Genomic DNA, 20,159 nt, shown 5'->3' on the forward strand with positions numbered 1-20,159 from the left:
CACGACAACGAGATCACGTCGATCATCGAGGAACTTCGCGAGGCTGGACTTATTATAAATTAAACGGCGCGACAGCGATCGGTTCAATCGATGTCGAAATGCCGATCAATAAATTTGGATTGTTCGAGCAACGCGAAGACGCGACGAATGCCATTTCCTATCATTATCGGTGGAGCGGATTAGTGAGAAATTTCGTGCGCGACAACGCTCTGTGTCGCACCGCCACGGACTTTGACGCAAGGTCGCACAAGATTCGTCGCGTAGCGCAACCTGAGACTGACGGTGACGCGGTTAACAAACTATACGTGGATCAGTGCGTTAAAAGTTTGACAGATCAACGGAAAGAGTCAGACGAGAAGCTTACCGCGTTCGAGAAGGACGTGCGAGCGTTACAGGCTGCGGTGAACAAGCTTCGACGTGCAAATATCGTTGAATCAGACGCGACAACGAACAACAATGGACAAACGGTTTAGCAGAAACGACTATCGAACGGCGACGAGTGAAGAGAGGCAACGGTTAATTAACGACGGGGACGAACAGCAACGAACGACTCGAGAACGGTTGTCGGACAGTTCAAAAACAGGTTAGGAACGATTACGAGCGGTTTAAAAACAGCTGTGAACTACGCGGAGACAGGAAAGGCTACAAACGGCTAAAGAACGTCGACGACGACGACGATGATGAGTGGTAAGAAGCAGTTAACTGACAACGACGAACGACAACGAACGGTTCGAGAACGGCTCGATATGGTTTCTGAGCGGTTCAGAAACAGCGATGAACGACGCAGAAACATAAACAGAAACGGTTACATACAGCCGAAGAACGACGACCGACAGTCAACGAAACGCTAACCGAACATGAGACCGTTAAAATCGACCGATGTGGATAAAAATATCGAAAAGCGACGGTTGGTGGACGAATTGCACGCACCGGCGAGAAGAAATTTTCCCCGCAGACACGTCATAGTGCGAGGGTACGACGATCTGTGGCAAGCTGATATCGTTGAGATGCGCCCGTACTCACGTTTCAACGGAGGCTACCACTATATACTTACCGTCATCGATGTGTTGAGCAAGTATGCGTGGGCCGTGCCGCTCAAGGGTAAAGGTGGCAGCGAGACAGCTGACGCTATCGCTGAGATAATTCGAGATAGCGAGAGGTGCCCTAGTAATCTACAAACCGACATGGGGAAGGAATTTTACAACACCGACGTGCAACGTCTCGTGAGAAAACACGACATCAATCATTATTCCACGTATTCGGTGATGAAGGCATCGGTTGTCGAGCGATTCAATCGCACGTTAAAAAACAATATGTGGAAGATGTTTACGCTCAATGGAAATTACAAGTGGGTCGACGCCTTGCCGCGACTCGTGTCGGATTACAACGCGAGCAAGCATCGAACGATCGGCATGCGACCCGTCGACGTTACCCCCGCGATCGCCGAAAGACTCTGGGCTACGGTGTACAGCGCGATAAAGATCGCGGGCCCGGCAAAGTTCAAAGCGGGCGACTCGGTACGCGTCAGCAAATACAAGACAATTTTCGAGAAAGGTTACACGCCGAATTGGACCACCGAGGTGTTTAAGATCGTTAAAGTGCAGCGTACCAATCCCGTAACCTATCTACTCGAGGACTATCGTGGAAAATCCGTCGCTGGAGCGTTCTACGAGTACGAGTTGCATCGCGCGACTTATCCTGACGTGTATCTCGTGGAGAAAGTACTGCGCAGAAGGGGCGACGAGGTTTACGTGAAATGGCTGGGATTCGATGGATCGCACAACTCTTGGATACACAAGAACAATGTTATTTAATTCGTGCAGATTGTATTTTTTAAAACATATGAAAAAATAAATTATGTAAAAAAATATTAAATACAAAATATCCATTGTATAAAAATATGTAAGACGTATGCAACATATAAAATGTTTGAAATATATACGATACCTTTATTAATATCCTTTCTAATATAATACGTTATCTACTATTGTGAGTTTCGTGTTCATCGTAATGCCATAAACACATTTTTTTTCTTGAAGAAAAGGGGTGTTATTGCGTAGACGTATCTATTTCATACTATTTTTTTACGACGCAGTACGTGAGACAAAGGAAGAAATGCAAAACAGATAAAAAAAATTGATCAAGATTCAGTTGGAGCGAGAGAGAAGGCAAAGGGTATATAATGAGGGATGCATCAAGCCATAGTAGTATGATTTGAGAGCTTAAACACCTCGGTGATACTGTGGTAATCTGTGCATTGATTGAGACATTTAAAATCTGTGTGCAGCGATCGAAACAGTTAAAATCTGTGTGCAGCGATCGAAACAGTTAAAATCTGTGTGGAGGGATCGAAACAGTTAACAATCTATGTGCAGCGATTCATCTGTGCAGCAATTCATCTGGTAAATGTGCAAATTATTATTATTTGAAATTATTGAAATGTGATGTGACATACTTTTTGTGACACCATAATTTTATAACACCATACTTTTTTTTGCCAAGGGTTTCCACAGTATGGCGGTGGTTGTGGAAGGTTTCGGGCTGAAGCTCACGCAAAAGGATCTTCACACGATGGTCGACTTAAATTGGCTCAACGACGAAGTTATTAATTTTTATATGAATTTGCTGATCGCCAGAGGTACATCTTCGAACAAGTATCCGAAAGTTCACGCAATGAACACGTTCTTTTACCCGAAACTTCTGTCGAGCGGTCACTCGTCTCTGAAGCGATGGACCAGGAAGGTGGACATATTTGCGCAGGATCTTATTATTATCCCTATACATCTGAACGTTTACTGGTGTATGTCAATAGTAGATTTCCGCGATAAAACGATTGTTTATTACGACAGTATGGGCGGTGATAATTCGCAATGTCTGGCTACGCTAAAACTATATTTACAAAATGAGAGTCTTGATAAAAAGAAACAATCTTATGATATAAGTGATTGGGAATTTTATTCCGCTATGAACATTCCGCAACAGACGAACGGCAGCGATTGTGGTGTATTCTCTTGCATGTTCGCCGAGTATGTCTGTGCAAATAAAAAAATTACGTTTACTCAGAACGACATGCCGTACTTTAGGAACAAAATGTTTAGAGAAGTAATAAATGGAAATATTGTATAAAAATTTTTTATTGAATAAATGTTTATAATATAAAATATAAAAGTCTGCTTGATTAATATTTCTTCCATTATACATATACGTACATATATACATACATTCATACATACATTACATACATATATATTTATATGTACATACATTATTCATATGTACTGTCACGACTTTTTGCACTCCCGGACCGCTCCGGGACGTGTGCCGGATCAAAAGGACTTAGGAGAGCGGGATGGTTGGCCTCTCCAGTGATTTCCTCGCACCTCCGATACTCCACGAAATGTTCCAAATGTTGGGCGCCAGACGCGTACATTCGCGTCCACGAAATCGCAAAAACCTAAACGAGACGCAAAACGAAGTGTGGAGGTGCGTGGAATCGGCTAGCTTGACCTAATCACGGGCGGGGTTAACGAAGGGCAGCGCGATATTCGGCGGGGTGACACGTTAATTTCATACTCAGTCAGATAACAAAGAAAGTAACATTTATTGAGTACTGGTTGTCGAAAAAATAACAACGTGTATCCATCCGGCTTCGATCAAACACAAGATAACTTCAATAAATAGATCAAGAATAGCCGGTGGCGGGGTGTCTGGATTCATCTAACCGAAATAATATTAAGGCGGACGCGAGACACCCACGGAGTATTAATTGAGTCTCTAATAAACACGCTGAAGGCGCTATTCTCAAACAATTAATAATTCGAGTCGAAAACCGTACGAAAACTCAGTCGCAATGATATCTTAACCTAACGCGAGTGATTCTGCTCGGGCGCAACGGGGAGGCGCCGAGTCATTTAACCAGGCAAAGAATACGATAACTAACGCAAAATACTGGATTAATGCGGTTCTCCAATGAGGCGGAATATCGGTCAACGCAAAATACTAGAGTCGCGATATCGCTAATAACCACGAAACGCCATGAAGAACTACGCAAGTAACATCTAAACGCACGAAACGTGTGAACGCCGGTAATTTCTTAACGCGAGTACAAGTCTAACATAATTAATCAATCGGCGGGAACGACATTCGACCGCAATTAACAATGCCATCGACGTCCCAACGCAAAATTCGAGGTGGTCGCGAGCAGGGACGCCATAGGACGTACGCAAGTAATACCGGACGCAACGTTTCTCAACGCGAGAGCACAATTATCAACCCGTAATAACGAGATCCGAACACAAATCGATACGCTAACACCGACGCTCGAACACAAGAATTTCCCGACGCGAAGAAACGGTAACGCAATGGACGAAATACCGGCCCGTATGCGGCCGTACACCAAGGTCGCGAGGACAACGCAATATACTCGCGATATCGAACTCATTAACGCCTATCGCGACCTCCAGGGATTCGCCATAACGCTTGTACCACGGTTCCGCGGCCACGATATCATCCCGAGGCCCTTCGCTCTTGTTATCGATCGCGAAATTACACTCGATCTTGACATGCGTTATCCCGAGCGAGAGCGTGCACCGGAGGGCGGTGTTGTGGCTTTACATATCGCGATTTACGGGCAACCTCACCGGTGATACGCCTCCTCCTGGGCTCCTCGCCGTCACCTTCTGCCAACGATCCTCGATCCGCCAGACAAACTCGAAATACCCGACTCGGGGTGGCTATCGCGTATCTTAACGTATTATCTCGCCGACGGACGACCAGAGAGTGAAACGCTAAACCCGCTCGATTGCGGAATCGATACGGTACCCCTTCCTGAGGGGCGCGCGAGCCAATCGGGCGCGAGCTTGCAAGCCCGCGGTGTCCCGGCGCAGTGCTGTCGATACGAGATCCTTCGGGGGCGGGCAACGGTCCCTCGGCGGCGTGCGACTCCTCAAATTTTTGTCCTTAGCGGCGGACGGAACTTCGCTCATGCCGGTGTGCCTCCGGTTTGACCCTGGGGCGGTGGCCAGCCACTCCGTGGGTCGGTGTTTTGTGGAGATCATTTGCTGAAGCCGGGTGTTTACCCAAGCGCTTGGGGCCCCGCTATCGGCGGCCTCGTCCGTCGCTGCCGCACGTGCCGCCCGCCTGCCGCGTTGCTCTCGCCAGCCCGCGATCTCTGCTGCTTCCGTGTTTGCCACCCCTCCTTGGTTATCGATCGTCCTTGATTTCCTTCGCCAAGTACTCCCTCGAAAGTTTGCCGTGGTGTGGGTGAGGTGCCGCGCGTATTACATTGCATAAAAACAAAAGAAGGTAATCAGAATGCGGAAACGCGATTAAATACGACCCCTGGAGATCTCGTCGTTGCCTCCCTGGTCCGTCCCTGGGCGCGAAATTCCGCGCCTTGTGACGGCGGCGGGGCGCCGCGACGGTGCGGCGAGCCGCAACGTCACAGTACATACGTACATACATTTTATTACATGTATTGCATACATTACATACATACATGCATACATTATATTACATACGTACATGAATCTTCACTGTTTTTTATATTATGATAACTACTATGATAAAGGTATGCGATAATGTCCCCACGGCAACGTATCGGTCGAATTCGGCACGATATATCGCTTATCGTCGTACGGACTCAGAGCGATTTTCGTCTCGCAAATAGTGTACACTTCGTGCATTTTTGATCGTATGCACGACTGCGGTCGAGTCATTTCGATCTCATCGTTCAGACACCGCGTGTAGTCGTCGAACGCGATGGTACGCGCCATGACGTTGCTTTTAACACCTTTCGCCTTTTTACAGTCTTTTTTGCCATCGACTCGCAAGGCGTACATTTATGCCCTAAGTCCAACAAATTCGGTCATAATGGCCCCGTTGTTTTCGTCCTTCATCAAGCCCGGCACTTTTTTATTAACGAGAGGCATACTGTAAGCGTTATCTACCGCGTAGTCACTCGTGTCGAACCTGACTATATCATGTTTCATGTTCTTATACGCATCGTCGCACTTGATATGATAAATCAAACTCCCGATAAAAACAGTACGTGGATCCACGTTATTGCTACGTGGATTCGACGTGGATTCGACGAAATTACGTGATTCGACGTGGATGTGACGTTCCTGTTTTACTGGGGCTGTCCGTGTCGGTATACATAATTCTACACGAGGTACAGGGGAGACATGTACTCGTGGTGAAATTCGTATAGGCACACCTTCGACAAGTCGAGGATGCACATGCCGACGTAGATCGGTTTGTCGAATTTCACCTCGAGTTTGCGCAGTTTGACAGCTATCAGATTTTCCGAAAACACGCTCCTGCTGTGGAAATTCGGTCGCGCGATCATTGCCTCCGCGTTGTATCGTCCGTCCCACTTCGTCAATAATTTTACATCGACGTGGTTGCGAACATTTTCCATCGTTTTCCCGAATACTGCGTTATTCATTAATTTATATAAATTTTTTTCGAACTCATTTTTGGCCAATGTTCTAAATTTTGTATGGAGTTCGATGTAAGCGCGGAACCACTCAGATTGAGCGAATTGCAATACGCGATGTATTTTAGTGACGTGAAGGCCATGGCTCGTGCATGGCACTGCTGCAGATTGCGATAATGAATAACATAACGCTTCTTATCGTGCAGCGTGGCGAGAAGTTTGTCCTGCCGTTTGCCGGGCGGTTTATCGCGCGTCGGACAGAACGGTAGGTCAGTGTGCGCGTCGTGTTTATCCTGCGGATACTCGAGATCGACCTCGAGAATATAGCCCGTAGGCGAATCCAAAGCGATCGCGCTAAAGTCGAAATTCGAAACGTCTTCGACCCATCGAAACTCCGCGTAGGGCAGTGGTTTACACATCGCCCAGCCGTACAAGTTGTTGACATTGAAGTACATTAGGTACGACGACGGTTTCGATGAATCGTACGACTGCATGTACTTGTTGTTGGCCTGCGCGTATCTGCCGGAACATTGACTCAGACCACCGCGAATACCACGTTCGATAAACATAACCATGTCAATGTCGGTCAGCAGTTCGAAATTGACACACGTATGTTTCAACATGGCGTCCCACGTAAAGCCTGGTAAAGTATAGTAGTACGCGGGATCAAGTCCGTAACTCGCGACGCAGCTGTCGCGGAAATTTTCAAACACGTCGGCCAACAGCAAGACATCGGTTTTCAGGTATAGATCGCTGTATTCGCCCAGGGTTCGAACGGAGAATCGCTGCCATACGTTCGCGGCGTGCGCGTAATCGCTCTCGGATACGGTGTCACCGGTCAAGGAACTGTAAAATGAATCGCGCGGCGGTAAACACGTATCCTCCAGCTTTTCGACGCTGTCCACGTATTCGTATGGAAAGACACCTTTTCGCGTCAATAATTTGAAATCGTCGTCGGATAACGCGGAAAATTTTGAACGTATAATTTTTAATTTATCATTATCTAGGAAGGATGCCAATTTTGCGAGACTCGCGCTCAGAAATTTGTACGAGTCGATGAATCTTAATTTTATATCGTTTCGCGAATCTGATCTTTCCGTGGTGTCTTTCACGTGTTTAGTAAATGAGATGTATTTTTCCTTTGTTATAGGCAGTACATCAATCTTGCTTTCGAACGCGGCAGCTATCTCCTTGATAATGAAATGCGCGTCATAGCCCGACAGATTGTGGAATATTACTGGGATGAAGTGAGAATCCTTATAATTCAGATTGCACGTCGAGTGTGCTGGACCTCTGTAACGCCCAGTTAGGTGGCAATGATCGCGTACACGATTATCATTTGGCGCGAACGGTTTTTCACATATGTGACATTGCGCCGCGCTGTGAAATGTCTCCCACTCGTCTTGCGTTAGATCTACCATGCGGACAATGTCGGACAATATGTTTTTTACGCGATGCGCCAATCCTTTGAGTTCCTCGACGAACCACGCGACGCAGTCATTATCGCGACGAAATCGATACGCTGATAACGTTTCATCGTACGAGCACTGTACGTAGTATGCTATACTACATACCCGATGATGTTGATAGGCGTATGACGCGTGTTCCGTCTCCGGTTGTGTCTTCTGCAGCACACACTCCAGATCGGCGTATACCACAAAGGGAAGTCGCTCTTTCCTGCTGTGGTTCTTGAAGCACAGCCACTTGTTGTCCTCACTCGGTAGTTTGATAGCGCAGTCGTTTACCTTTCGGCAGTCCACAGTGTAAGACTGCAACTTGTCGCTCGAACTAAAGTAGTGAAGACATCTGCAAAAAAAATCATAAATATAAATTTTATACATAAAATATAAAAATGATATATATATATATTATTAAAAAATATAAGTACTTACCGATCACAAATGTACTTCTGACCATGATGCTTGCTCAATTGTGAGCTCACGAGACGGGATAGATGCTTAATCCACGCGAAATGTCCAACATTGTTGTCTCGCGGATCTGGCACGTACAGCAGATTCACATGTTTTTTAACACTCGTGCGGTCGGTAAGCCGTATTGGAAGAACGTTTGAAGTCTTCTTTCCCTCGATGGTATAGACATTGACGGATATATTGTTGAGTCGTTCGAATTTTTTAATTTGACTCAACGTCATTGGGAACTCAATGTCTCGTACATTCAGTACCGTTGAATAATGCGGGTATGAAGATTCCCGTTCTGAATGTCTTTCAGTTGGATGCAAGGCGGCTACCACTGACCATGCAAAACACGCATTGTCCATAGACAGCACATTGATCACCGCGTTCTTCACTTTAATGTCTTTAGGCAATTCCAAGTGACACCCCGCGCGCAAAGGATTGTACTTGTTGACGCTCACCGTCAAATTGAGGATTCGAGTCAACGCCCACCCACTGTCGCGTTCCTGGAACTCCTCGAGTTTCGCTAATGTGGGCTCGATAACATGTAGCTCGTACCACTCGCGCAAGTGCGATGTACGACAGAGTTCTATGTTATTTGTACATATACTCTTATTGTCACGTTTATCACCCGCCACAAACTCCCCGTTGAACGCGGTGTTCACTTTGACACAGTTATGTGTTTTTATAATGTCTCGCACTTGCTTGCACACTACGCTGCAGGCGTCTTCCAAAAACTGTCGCGGCTCTATATGGTCTATATTAATTACCGCACCGGTTATTATACGCTTTTTGAACGCGGCGTTGATCTCTCGCCATACGAGTTTTGCCGCGCGCGTGTCGCCACTGGTACCGGCGTTCGCATAATCACCACCGCTATGGATAAATTGTCTTTCCAATCGCAACTTCACACCCTCGAGTTGCGCTATTCTGGCAACCAACCAGCGGCGCGGACCAGCGGCGCGGACCAGCGGCGCGGACCAGCGGCGCGAGGTGAGTCATCCCGGTGAGTCATCCCGGTGAATCATCCAGGTGAGTCATCCCGGTGGTATGCCAAGGTCAACCCTCCCCCTCCCCCTTCCCCTCGTAATCCGATACCCCTGTGTAACCCGATACCCCCCCTCCCCCTCACCCCCGCGAAATCCGATACCCCTGTGTAACCCGATACCCCCCTCCCCCTCACCCCCGCAAAATTCGATACCCCTGTGTAACCCGACACCCCTCCTTCCCCTCACCCCCCGCGAAATCCGATACCCCCCCTTCCTCACCTTCCCGCGTAATCCAATACCCCCCTCCCTCACTTCCGCACCCCCCCGCGTAATCCGATACCCCCTTCCTCACCCCCCCTCGGAGCTCCCGGGGTGGAACTCCCATATATACACTACTCTTGTAATTTTTGTCGCGACGTCCCATCGAACTCAGGGATCATGCTTCGTGCTTCTTTTAACGTTATAGCATTCGGTATGGAACTACGCCGATTTCTTATATCGTGTTCCGTCCGTCCGTAATTTTCGCTCGAATATCTTCCGTTTCCGGCTCCTACTTGGTCGCCGTTTCGTGCACTATTTTCTAGTGTTATTAACCGTTCTCGTAATTCGCGCGTTTCGTCACGCATTTCCATACGCGATTCCTCTTGCATTTTCTGCATTTCCCGTAATAAATTGTATATTTCTCTTACGTCGTGCGTTTCCGCAGATAGCGGTGCGTACTGTGCGTCAGATTGTGATTGTGCCATTTCGATTTCCTTAACTTGCGCTTGTGGCTGGTTTGTGTGAGTGCGTTCTTCTAATAGGGGTTTTTCCGTTCGCGTCTCTTCGCCGTTTTCCCGATAGTATTCGCTAGGGTCGAATGTATCGCTCTCGTAAAAGGTTAATGAAAATTCTCGTCGCAAGGATACTCTGCTAGGGGTTCGGCTAACGTATGGTCTGCTTCTACGCGGTTTTTCGTCCGTCCGGTCAATGGGGTCGTTTGAGAATAAACTCTCGTCAATCTCACCAAACGGAAACTCGCGCTCAGTAACAACGTTTTCCGGTAACTCGGTTTCGCTGTCCGAGTGTCGCGTTTCTAATGCTACACGAACGTTATCTAAAGTCGCTTGTGTTGTCGCGCGCGGACTATTTACCCGTGGTGAAAATTCGTTGATTAACCACAACGCATTGGCTATTGGCGTTCGGGGAGGACTATTTTCTCCCGACATTCACGCGTAGTACAATTTTAAATTTTCTCGACTTACATTAGAAGTACGGCTTGCATGGTCGCTCGCAGGCTCCGTTGGTTGCGGCTGGCCCTGGCGTGGAGTGAGATGCTGGTTGTCGAACGCAGTTGCTGCTTCTCGTTGTTCGCTGCTTCTGCGTTGTCCGCTGCTTGGCGTCGTCCGCTGCTTGGCGTTGCTTTGGCGTTGTCCGCTGCTTGGCGTCGTCCGCTGCTTTGCACTTGGCCTTGGGTGTTGGCCTTTTATTTTCTTTTCGCCCTTTGGTGTCCTTGAGGATGCCTTGATCGATCCCTTTTGGCTCAGTACCGTTGTGGATACCTTGGTCGCTCTGTACCTTGGTTATTTCCGCCGGTCGATCTGATTCTTGGTCAATCCACAGGTGTTCCACCGTACTTATTTCCTTCCTTGTTAGTCGTACTCAGCGTTAACTGATAGACATTATTTGCGTACCTTAGGCAGGCTTGCTGTTGTCTTTCCTAGTTGTCCTGGTGCTTTGGTCAATCCCACCGCTGCCACCAAATTATGTTATGCCGCGTCGCCGGTTGGTGACGGCTTACGGCAAAACGTTTATTATTTTTGGGATCTCTTGACCTTACGAGTTGGGACTCGGTAAGCATAGGCGGGCAGACTAGGAAGCGGTCGGGTTCGCAGGTGGAACGGGGGTGTAGGCGTCGTTAAATGAACTTCACTTCGTTTTACTTTATTTCAGCGCCCCTTTTACACTCACTAACTTACACTTATATTTGCCTTTCACAATTACTATAACTCGCACGCGCTTTGTTATAATGTAAACCTTCGCGACACGACTTACGAGAACGGTCACGGGCAGAGTCTCCGGTGTATTACTCTCCGTCGCGGCTTCTTCGACGGTCCCTTATATTGTTTTGAGTTATGCCCTGTCGGCGCTTTTCTGCCGGGTTCGACGGTCCCCCGAATGAGGTCGGTCAGTGACCGAGCGCATTCGCAATCTCGCTGTACTCCCGCGGTTCCGCGATTGTCGAAATGCGTTGTCGCACATTCCTATGCATCTCGCAATAGTTCGATTGACGCGGAAGCTTGATGAACTTCCGCGTCCGCGTCGGCGTAAATTGAGGAGTCTTTCGAAAGACAATTTCCTTGAAGTCTTTCGAAAGACTATTCTATAATTTTATTATAAATAATTTAATAATTACTCGTTGTAATTTTAGATTACAACAAATTTATGTTTTTTTATTTGATGATCCAACGGGAATTGTCGTCATGCGTCACAACAAACTGAACTACCTATAATTGTTGGCTCTGCAACTGTTTAAATAAAACAATTGTATTTAATCTTTGCTGCATGTATCTGCGCGAAATCGCTTGTAATACAAATCTGATTGAAGTGTTATTGTACTATTGTAAAATAAATCATATGCAAATTATTTACATGTGGACAAAATTTTGATTATGACGTTTTCCAATACAAATTAATGTAAAATTCTTTGAATGTATTCATTCTTTCCACATACTCTTTCATATACATTAATATATTACTCCTTAGCATTGCTTTAAGTCAAGATTTTAATTGATTTCTTTTTTATGCTTCTTTTTGCCTCAACGTATAAAATATTTAATAGTTGCGAAAAAAGTTATTTTTGAAAAAAATTATTTGTCATATTTTATTTGATTATAGAATACACCGCAAAGCGAATAATTTTACATCGCAGATTTTTTTTATCAATTCAAATATAGCGAACGACAATCATTAATAGAATCATCAGAATCCATAAGTAATAATATGTCATATCTGTTGCGAAAGTTATAGACAATGAAAATTGATTCTATAGCGTTAATTATATGGTAAACAGGAATGTCTTTATGGAAAGTATAAATTCTTTTTACGGATTTTGCACGCATCCAATACTTCTTTGTATGGTTTTAAATTAAGATAAATTTTATGTGTTTAAATTTTACGACATCTCTCAACATATAATTTTCCGATCAATTTCAGATTATGTGTTTATGTGAATGACTGCAGGATTGAATGTGAGCAACGGAGAACTGTAACATATCAGTCGTTTATCAGTACATAATTAACTTGTGATCCATGGAATAGAATATTCGACAATTACTTAAAATTACGTTAAATATTTTGTGTCGACTATATGTGTGCGCATATCTAGTAAAGCATAATTTTTGAAGCAGGATAAAAACACATGGTTTTTAGTTGACTTATAACCCTCTTCACGAAAACGAACTTAACGCAGTGGTATTGACGTAGTGGTCCATTACCCAGAAGATTAAAAATTCAACGCAAGAGCTAATTATACCCGTTGCATTAAGCACACGGACAGGAAAAATACTTTCTTAATCATCAATTCTTTCACTGTCTATCTATTTAGAATAAAGCAAGAGTGCATCTAAGTATTAAAAAAATGAAGAAACCAAGTCTATGACAGTTTGATTTTTTAAATTTACTTAATTCGGATATGTTTTTGCGCGAGGAAGCAGTCACTTTGACAGAGGAACGTGCGAAGAGAAGGAGCAAAAAAGGCCCCGGGCACCGGCGGCAAAGTCTGTTACCAGTCAAACTTTTATTCAATTGCGGAAGAGTAAAATTCACGCTATACCCCAGGTGCAGTTTTCTCTTCGTACGGCTCTGCTTTGACATCGGACATTATAATAAACAGAATATGCCAAACAAAGGAAAACGGGTAGGAGTTAAGAGTAATACTGTACCTTTGTGCGATCAGTTCAGGCAGAAAGATCTATTACCGCAAGTCATTTGGAAAGGCTATAACGTATCTGTCCTAAAATGGATTTTTCAAGATCTACTATAGATCCACATTCTTTTGCGGAATCAGGTATTTAATTATTTAATTGTCTACATAAACATAATATATAAAACTTCAAGTTTATTTATTTATTTTCTTCTTAAAGAAATAGAATAAGAAATATTTGCGGAAATTATTAAGATGTTTGAAAGACGAAACTGTTGCACACATATTATATATAATACTTAGCTTTTTAAAAATTTATAATTTTTAAAAGTATTTAGATTATTCGTTCGATGCAGTTTTAATTAACAGATAGCATTCTACGCATTTCATTGAATACATAAAATATATTGCTCTTACAATTAGCATAAAAATCTGAAAATTGTGTGCATTTTACAAATAATATATCGTACACGTTATTACCATAATGATTCTCATTTCAACTGTGTTATTATTATTATTTTTTGTCATGTACTTATTCATTATATCTATATATTATTACTTATTACTCATGTTTTTTTTATTTCTGTATCTTTTGAATTATAAGAATTGGCACGTGTAAAAAATACCAATTTAGAATTGATTGTGGATTTTGACAACAAAGTTCTCAAAGGAAAAGCGATTTTAACGATAAAAAGGAAACCTTCGGCTAGTGAAATAGTAAGTAAATGTTTTCCTTCGTATCAAACAATAATTTTGTCTGTTATTAATATGTAATATCGAATAATTAGATTTTAGATATCCTCAAACTTGTTATATCAAGTGTCACAAACGTGCTCGATGGAAAGCCTTTACGTCATCGCATTGTAAAATGTTCTGTCCTTGGAAGTTTATTTTGCGTAGAGTTACCACCAGCTGTTGATATTTACACTTTTAACCCTGAGTAAGTATAAAAGATTTGTCGAAAAATATAATTACTAACGATTATTAATTTAAGAATTTAATACACCCATAATGCGTACTTTCAGATGTAAAATTCAGATTGAATACAAAACAACTGAAAACTCTCCTGCATTACATTGGCTAATACCTGCACAAACTGCCGATGGTAAACATCACTTTCTACTGTCTCACAACAAGGTAAACTGGCTAAACAAAGACGTTTTTCTATATTAACATAGATTATGTAAAGATGTCTATTTTTCAGCTAATATATGCTAGAGCATGGTTTCCCTGCCAGGATACACCGTCTGTCAAATCTACGTACACCGCTAAGGTAAGAATTTTATCACAGTAGTATTTGTATGCATTCCATACTTATTCATTTATATGAAACGACATACAATTGATTGACATTATTGACATTATTGATAAAAGTGGTAAAAATTTGCAATAAAATATAATTCGTTAATTCGTCAAAAAGTGATTAAGTATCTATAGAAAACATTTGAATAATTTTAAATATTAAAATTTATTTTCTTAAAAATTAAATTTTTGTATACACTTTTAGTTGAATTTAAATAAAATATCAATTTCATTCATAATCATTGTCTATTAAATTTTATTTCTTAGATTTCGGTACCAAAAAATTATAGAGTTGTAATGTCCGCAATTTTGAATAATGAATACGAGAGTGGGGAACTAAACGTATATGAATTCCATCAAATGAATCCGGTACCATCACATGCGGTGATTATTGCTGTGGGCTTACTAGAGGAAACAAAACTTAATGCAAAATCAAATATATTCGCCGAAAGCAAATTTATTCGCGAAAGTATCGATACGTTTGAGACAAATTTTAGTAAGATTGAAAGAATGTTGGAGATTGCCGAAAGTATGTGTGGATTTTATTTTTGGGGTAAAGTATAAGTATATTATGACTAAACTTGTTGACCTTTTGGTTTATTTAAATTTCTACATGCAATTAATGAATTTTATTATTGCGCATTATAATTTCTCTTTTTTTGCATATTGTTATTATTTTCTGCTATTACATGTAAAATGATGTCTCTATAGAAAGATACGATATATGTGTGCTTCCACGAAGTATCGCCCATTTCGAAATAGAATGTCCATGCGTGATATTTATTCCACCGACTCTACTTTATGGAGATTTTACTTGTGTCGGTTTATTTGCTCGCAACATCTCACAGAGCTGGACAGGAAATTTAGTTACGTGTTGCAATTATGAGAATTTGTGGTTAAATAAGAGTTTCAACATTTTTATAAGTAGAAAAATTGAAAGCGAACTATTAACAGAGATATTATTTTCTGAGCGTCACAAGGCACATATATTACCAGAGATTAAACATGACATTAAGAATTTTCTTCAGTGCGAGGGACTAGAAGATCTGCGAAAAATGGTATGGTATATAAACATTGATTAGATCAAAGAAATAAAGTAATAAATAATGTTACTAAAGAACAAGATTTTATATTATACACACATTCTTGCATTTTTACTGTATTAGCTTCTAAAATTGTATTATAGGAATTTGACTCGCTAAAGTGCTTAAAACCCAATTTGACGAATTTGTTGCCTTATGAAGCTACTGAATACGTGCCTTATGAGTGGGGATGCGTGCTCTTAACTCATCTAGAGTACATGTTAGAATTAAAAAAGTCTTCGGTATTTGAACTATTTCTTAAATCTTATTTTCTCAAATTTGCCTTTAAAAGTATAAACACTCAAGATTGGATAAAGTACTTGTATCTATATTTTTCTGGCAAGAAAGAAAAGAAGGTAATATGTCTTTTATACGTACAAACTCTACAAACTACACTTTCACTAATATTCATATTTTTAGCTTTTAAAAATAATCACTTTACTGTTGTTTTCAGATATTATATGATCTTACATTGGGCAAATGGCTCTACGATATTGTTTCTCCACTTATGGTCCCATTGTTTCCATCCGCATCGGGAATGACTAAATGGGAAACAAAATGTTCCGACTTAGCGGATAGATGGGTTAAATGGAATTGTAAAACCGATAGAATACCTCCTATGTTAATAGATGAAAGGCACCCTTGTGACGCTGAAAAAATAATATTTTTAAGCAGCCTACATACTTCTTATGAAAGTTTGACCATACACAAACTGAGATTAATTTCATGTCGTTACGCTTTTGATTGCCAAAATGCTAAAATACGGTAAATATCTTTTACAGAAATTTTAATACTGTAAATGATTATTTGGCTAGTAATTAATTACTTATTTTTAGTGTTAAAAGCAATGTTAACAGTGCTTTTAATGCTCAGAATAAGTAATTAATCACTAGTCAAATAATCACTTACGGTATTAAATTTTTGTAAGCGCGACGCACATCTTAATTCAGATTAACAAACTATTACTTAACGTAAAACGCATATATCGCAGATGTTTTTGGCTGCTATTGTGCATTAAAGTTCGATGGGTTGGAAAAGTGGAATCAGCTTTGTACTTTGCCAGTCAAAATTGTTCGCCAGATTATGCATGTGATATATTTCAATATTTGTACGAGTGGACGGAAATGCGTCCAATAGCGATCAAAACATATATTTACAATAAAGGCAAGATGTTATATGAAACCCAGAAAAAATTGGCCACTATTTTACATCTAAATTGATAATTATCTGGTTAATAATTAACTTAATTTTCTTCTTTACAAGGTGAGTCATCAGTAACTGTAATATAAAATAATTAATTTATTATATGGAAAGAAACGCTTGAGAAATATTAAATTCTCTATAAAACAAATATAGTAAAAACTAATTCCTTAGCACGCATTTTATATAAGATAACATCGTTGAAATTTAAAATGTCAGCAGTTGCAGAGCCAATGATTGGAGGTAGTTCGGTTCGCTGTGAAGCACGATGATAATTCCACGTTAAATCATCAAAAATCGTATAAATTTGTAAAAATAAAAAAATTTTTTTGTATACAGAATATCATGCATGTAATTAATTGTAGTAATGTAATTTTTTGTATGTAATATAGATATATCTGCATAAGTGTCTAAATTTCACTCTCCTTACAAAATGGACTATGCGTATTATTGAAATCAACTCTTGACAAGAAGTTTGAATCTTGGATTTATGTAAATAAATTCTCATTGTTATTTCCTTGATTTGTTGCGTTATCATAACTTTTACTTTGTCTATTTGATTTAAAAAATTATTAAATAGGGTAAAAGAATTGTTATTTCATATTTTGAATTTGAGATAAATTTATAATGTATATTACTAATGTTAAATATTTTTAGTTTTTAATTTGTAATATATTAGGATCAATTTTCATTGTCTATCATTTTCGCGACACCTATGACGTTATCGCTTACTGATTCTGATATCCATATGATGATCCTAATAACGATTGTCGTTTGCTAGATTTAAATTACTAATAAATTGCAAAATGATTCGCATTCCAGCGAATTTGTGCGCTAAAATTGAATAAATTATTAAATATTTAATGCTCAAAAGAGTAACAAATTAATTAATGATAATGAGCATTAAGTCGCAACGAGGTGTTAGCGTTGTAAAATTTGTATTTGTGATAAAATAATCTACAGACGTTTCGATTTGTACTAAACCATTTTCAGTGTAGAGTTACAAAACCGAAAAAAATTAAGATATAATACACATAATTATAATTACAAAAAAAGACAAAGAAATTAAGACATAGTACCTATGTATAAATATAACTACAAAAAAAGAAAGATTAAAAACAATTACTAATTAAAACACAATACACATAATTATCACATAAGAAAATCGCTGTGTTGTAAATTTCGACGAATCACACTGTAATGTTGTAAAAAATATTTTCTAATGCTTACTGTTTTGGTTTACAAATAAATAGTGTTACATATTAAAAATTTTAGGTCACACATAAGCCGATTTCCATTTGACGATCTGATATATCATACCGATATACATAATGTCAACCTGTTGATAAACGTCGAGACAAACGTAAATTTTAAACAGCACATACAATATCATTATCCACATTAACAATCACATAACAAACGTTATAAATTTTTACTCAGTAAATTTAAATATAACTGAAACATTGATTAATTAGTCCCTAAACAGAGATATATCAAGAGTTTATCGCTCATATATTGAGGAATTGTAAATAGTATACCTATCTCTTATTTTACAGAATACTTATCATATATGCAGTTATAAGGTACATGTCAATAGTATTTTAATACCTTCAAGATTCTTACAATTTTGACTACCTCCAAATTATTTTTTTACAAATATAATTGTTTTCGGCGTTTTCATTGTTTCTAAATTTTTGAAATTTCTATATTTGCAAAGTTAAAGTATTTAAATATTGTATATTTCAAGATGATAAAAATATTTCTCTCCCTCTTCTCGAATTAATATAAAATCATTACACAACCTTTATCAAAACTTATAGAAATCTCAACAATGTTGTATATATCTATGTTTTTATTTTTACTATTTTTTATTTTTGTTTCTTATTGTCTGCTTTGTTCGCTCTTTGCGCGTAAATATCAAGTATTTTCTTCCCTGAGCGACGCAAAGAAAGCACATGCTTCAAGTTGACAATAATGCAATCAATTAAGGCTCGCTTGGAGGGCAGGCGAATTGAAGTCATCAGGCGATTTCTCGTAAGACTTTTTCTTTATTTCTCTGTACAACTTGCGGGCAACATCTCGTATTAGTAGTCAGAATGTTAGAGGCGACGCGACAGTAAGATTAGAAGTGATAGCCACATCGGTTCGGAGAAAGATCATAGCCGATGGATCGTCGATTAGCGACGTCTGAAATTCCGAGAAATCCACGAAATCTCACGATCGCGTTTGAAATAGTTCGTCTAAACAATCCGTGACTTGACACAAAGCGGAATAAGTATACTATATACATGTGCGAGTTATATAATACACACATGTAGGTATGTGAATAATAAGAAACATTGGCATTACATTTTGATATCCCGGCAGATTTATATCGTTCTAACTTCTAACTGTCTTTGTTAGGTATTTTATTTACACGTGTGTTGACACTAACATAAAGTACTTATTATAATACATATACCTTTGTCAGTTCTCGGAGATTTCCCAGGACGCTCAGATCGTTCTCTTTACATCATCGTATTAAACACTCTACCAAACCCACATCAAAGTAAGAAATATAAATGTGTTGCATTATAAAAGTTGCATTATATTATAGAAACTTTACTATGGACAAAGTAATAAGAAAGCACGTTCTCTCCTACTCAGCAAATGCAAGTTGTGATGTTATAATATAATATAAATAAAATATAATACAAAAAATCTTGACCTACAATAATAAAAAATTCTATTACTTGATACATAAAATTCGTAGAAATGATCTATGATGATTAACATGATCAACATTAGAATGCTATACGCTGTCACGTCAAACTTAAAAATTGAGTAACGTTCTTCTGACTGTTTTTATTTGTTTTAAAATATTTATTAAATATGTGGTTAAATAATTTTTGTGTACTCTGCATAGAATTCTAAATAAAATTTAAAAAAAAATTATATTTTTTGTAAGCAATCTTGTGATAATCAATTTAATTAAGTAACAGGTACTTTAATAAAATAAAATGTTTTGCATAGACTCGAATTCATTGTATTCTTTCAATACGCATCTACTTAATTTCAAAGGAATGAAAATTGTTATGTATTACTGAATTGATGAGCTTTTATGCAAATATGTCACATTAAGTAATATTATAAACATTTCTTGTTACAAAACATACACTGCAAATAGTTCAAATACAAATACAAATAATAACTTCTAAAATAATTCTAATTATGCCTGATTCATGAAAATAAGAAAGTTTTCATTTAAATATGTACATAATACACATCATGCTTTTCCTAATATAATAAGCAACCAATGTAATCTCTTTATGTTTCTTAATGATTCGTAGA

At 39.7% G+C, this 20,159-nt stretch overlaps 4 protein-coding genes across 4 annotated transcripts; 2 read left to right on the forward strand and 2 right to left on the reverse strand.

Annotated features, from left to right (window-relative positions):
* Positions 1–2,514: 2,514 nt before the first annotated feature.
* LOC139816980 (sentrin-specific protease 1-like) lies at positions 2,515–3,126 on the forward strand. The gene has a single exon (XM_071784802.1). The coding sequence runs from the start codon at positions 2,515–2,517 to the stop codon at positions 3,124–3,126; it is 612 nt and encodes a 203-aa protein (XP_071640903.1).
* Positions 3,127–6,447: 3,321 nt separating this feature from the next.
* LOC139816981 (uncharacterized) lies at positions 6,448–7,860 on the reverse strand. The gene has a single exon (XM_071784803.1). It carries the CDS (start codon positions 7,858–7,860, stop codon positions 6,448–6,450), a length of 1,413 nt encoding a protein of 470 aa, XP_071640904.1.
* A 467-nt stretch (positions 7,861–8,327) lies between these two features.
* LOC139816982 (uncharacterized) lies at positions 8,328–10,605 on the reverse strand. Its single transcript, XM_071784804.1, has 3 exons — positions 10,586–10,605; positions 10,062–10,466; positions 8,328–9,228 (listed from the first exon to the last, which is right to left on the reverse strand). The coding sequence occupies exons 1-3, from the start codon at positions 10,603–10,605 to the stop codon at positions 8,328–8,330; spliced, it is 1,326 nt and encodes a 441-aa protein (XP_071640905.1).
* Positions 10,606–13,291: 2,686 nt separating this feature from the next.
* Positions 13,292–17,186, forward strand: LOC139816157 (leukotriene A-4 hydrolase-like). Its single transcript, XM_071783527.1, has 11 exons — positions 13,292–13,389; positions 13,850–13,962; positions 14,034–14,185; positions 14,271–14,382; positions 14,450–14,518; positions 14,815–15,100; positions 15,259–15,605; positions 15,734–15,985; positions 16,084–16,394; positions 16,621–16,892; positions 17,049–17,186. Exons 1-10 carry the CDS (start codon positions 13,341–13,343, stop codon positions 16,847–16,849), a joined length of 1,920 nt encoding a protein of 639 aa, XP_071639628.1. The 5' UTR covers positions 13,292–13,340; the 3' UTR covers positions 16,850–16,892; positions 17,049–17,186.
* The last annotated feature ends 2,973 nt before the right edge of the window (positions 17,187–20,159 follow it).

Source organism: Temnothorax longispinosus, chromosome 7 (genome assembly GCF_030848805.1).
Source record: "Temnothorax longispinosus isolate EJ_2023e chromosome 7, Tlon_JGU_v1, whole genome shotgun sequence".
NCBI classification, from domain to species: Eukaryota; Metazoa; Arthropoda; class Insecta; order Hymenoptera; family Formicidae; genus Temnothorax; species Temnothorax longispinosus.

Bases quoted from the DNA above. Each gene is read 5' to 3' on its own strand.
- LOC139816157 (XM_071783527.1), top strand. From the start codon at position 13,341: ATGGATTTTTCAAGATCTACTATAGATCCACATTCTTTTGCGGAATCA. The intron at 14,519-14,814 runs GTAAGAATTTTA...TTTATTTCTTAG, and splicing joins AATCTACGTACACCGCTAAG to ATTTCGGTACCAAAAAATTA. The intron at 15,986-16,083 runs GTAATATGTCTT...TGTTGTTTTCAG, and splicing joins CTGGCAAGAAAGAAAAGAAG to ATATTATATGATCTTACATT.
- LOC139816980 (XM_071784802.1), top strand. From the start codon at position 2,515: ATGGCGGTGGTTGTGGAAGGTTTCGGGCTGAAGCTCACGCAAAAGGAT.
- LOC139816981 (XM_071784803.1), bottom strand. From the start codon at position 7,860: ATGGTAGATCTAACGCAAGACGAGTGGGAGACATTTCACAGCGCGGCG.
- LOC139816982 (XM_071784804.1), bottom strand. From the start codon at position 10,605: ATGCAAGCCGTACTTCTAAT. The intron at 10,467-10,585 runs GTAAGTCGAGAA...ACGGGTAAATAG, and splicing joins ATGCAAGCCGTACTTCTAAT to TCCGCGCGCGACAACACAAG. The intron at 9,229-10,061 runs GTACGCACCGCT...ATTTATCCATAG, and splicing joins CAATCACAATCTGACGCACA to CGGTGGTGATTATGCGAACG.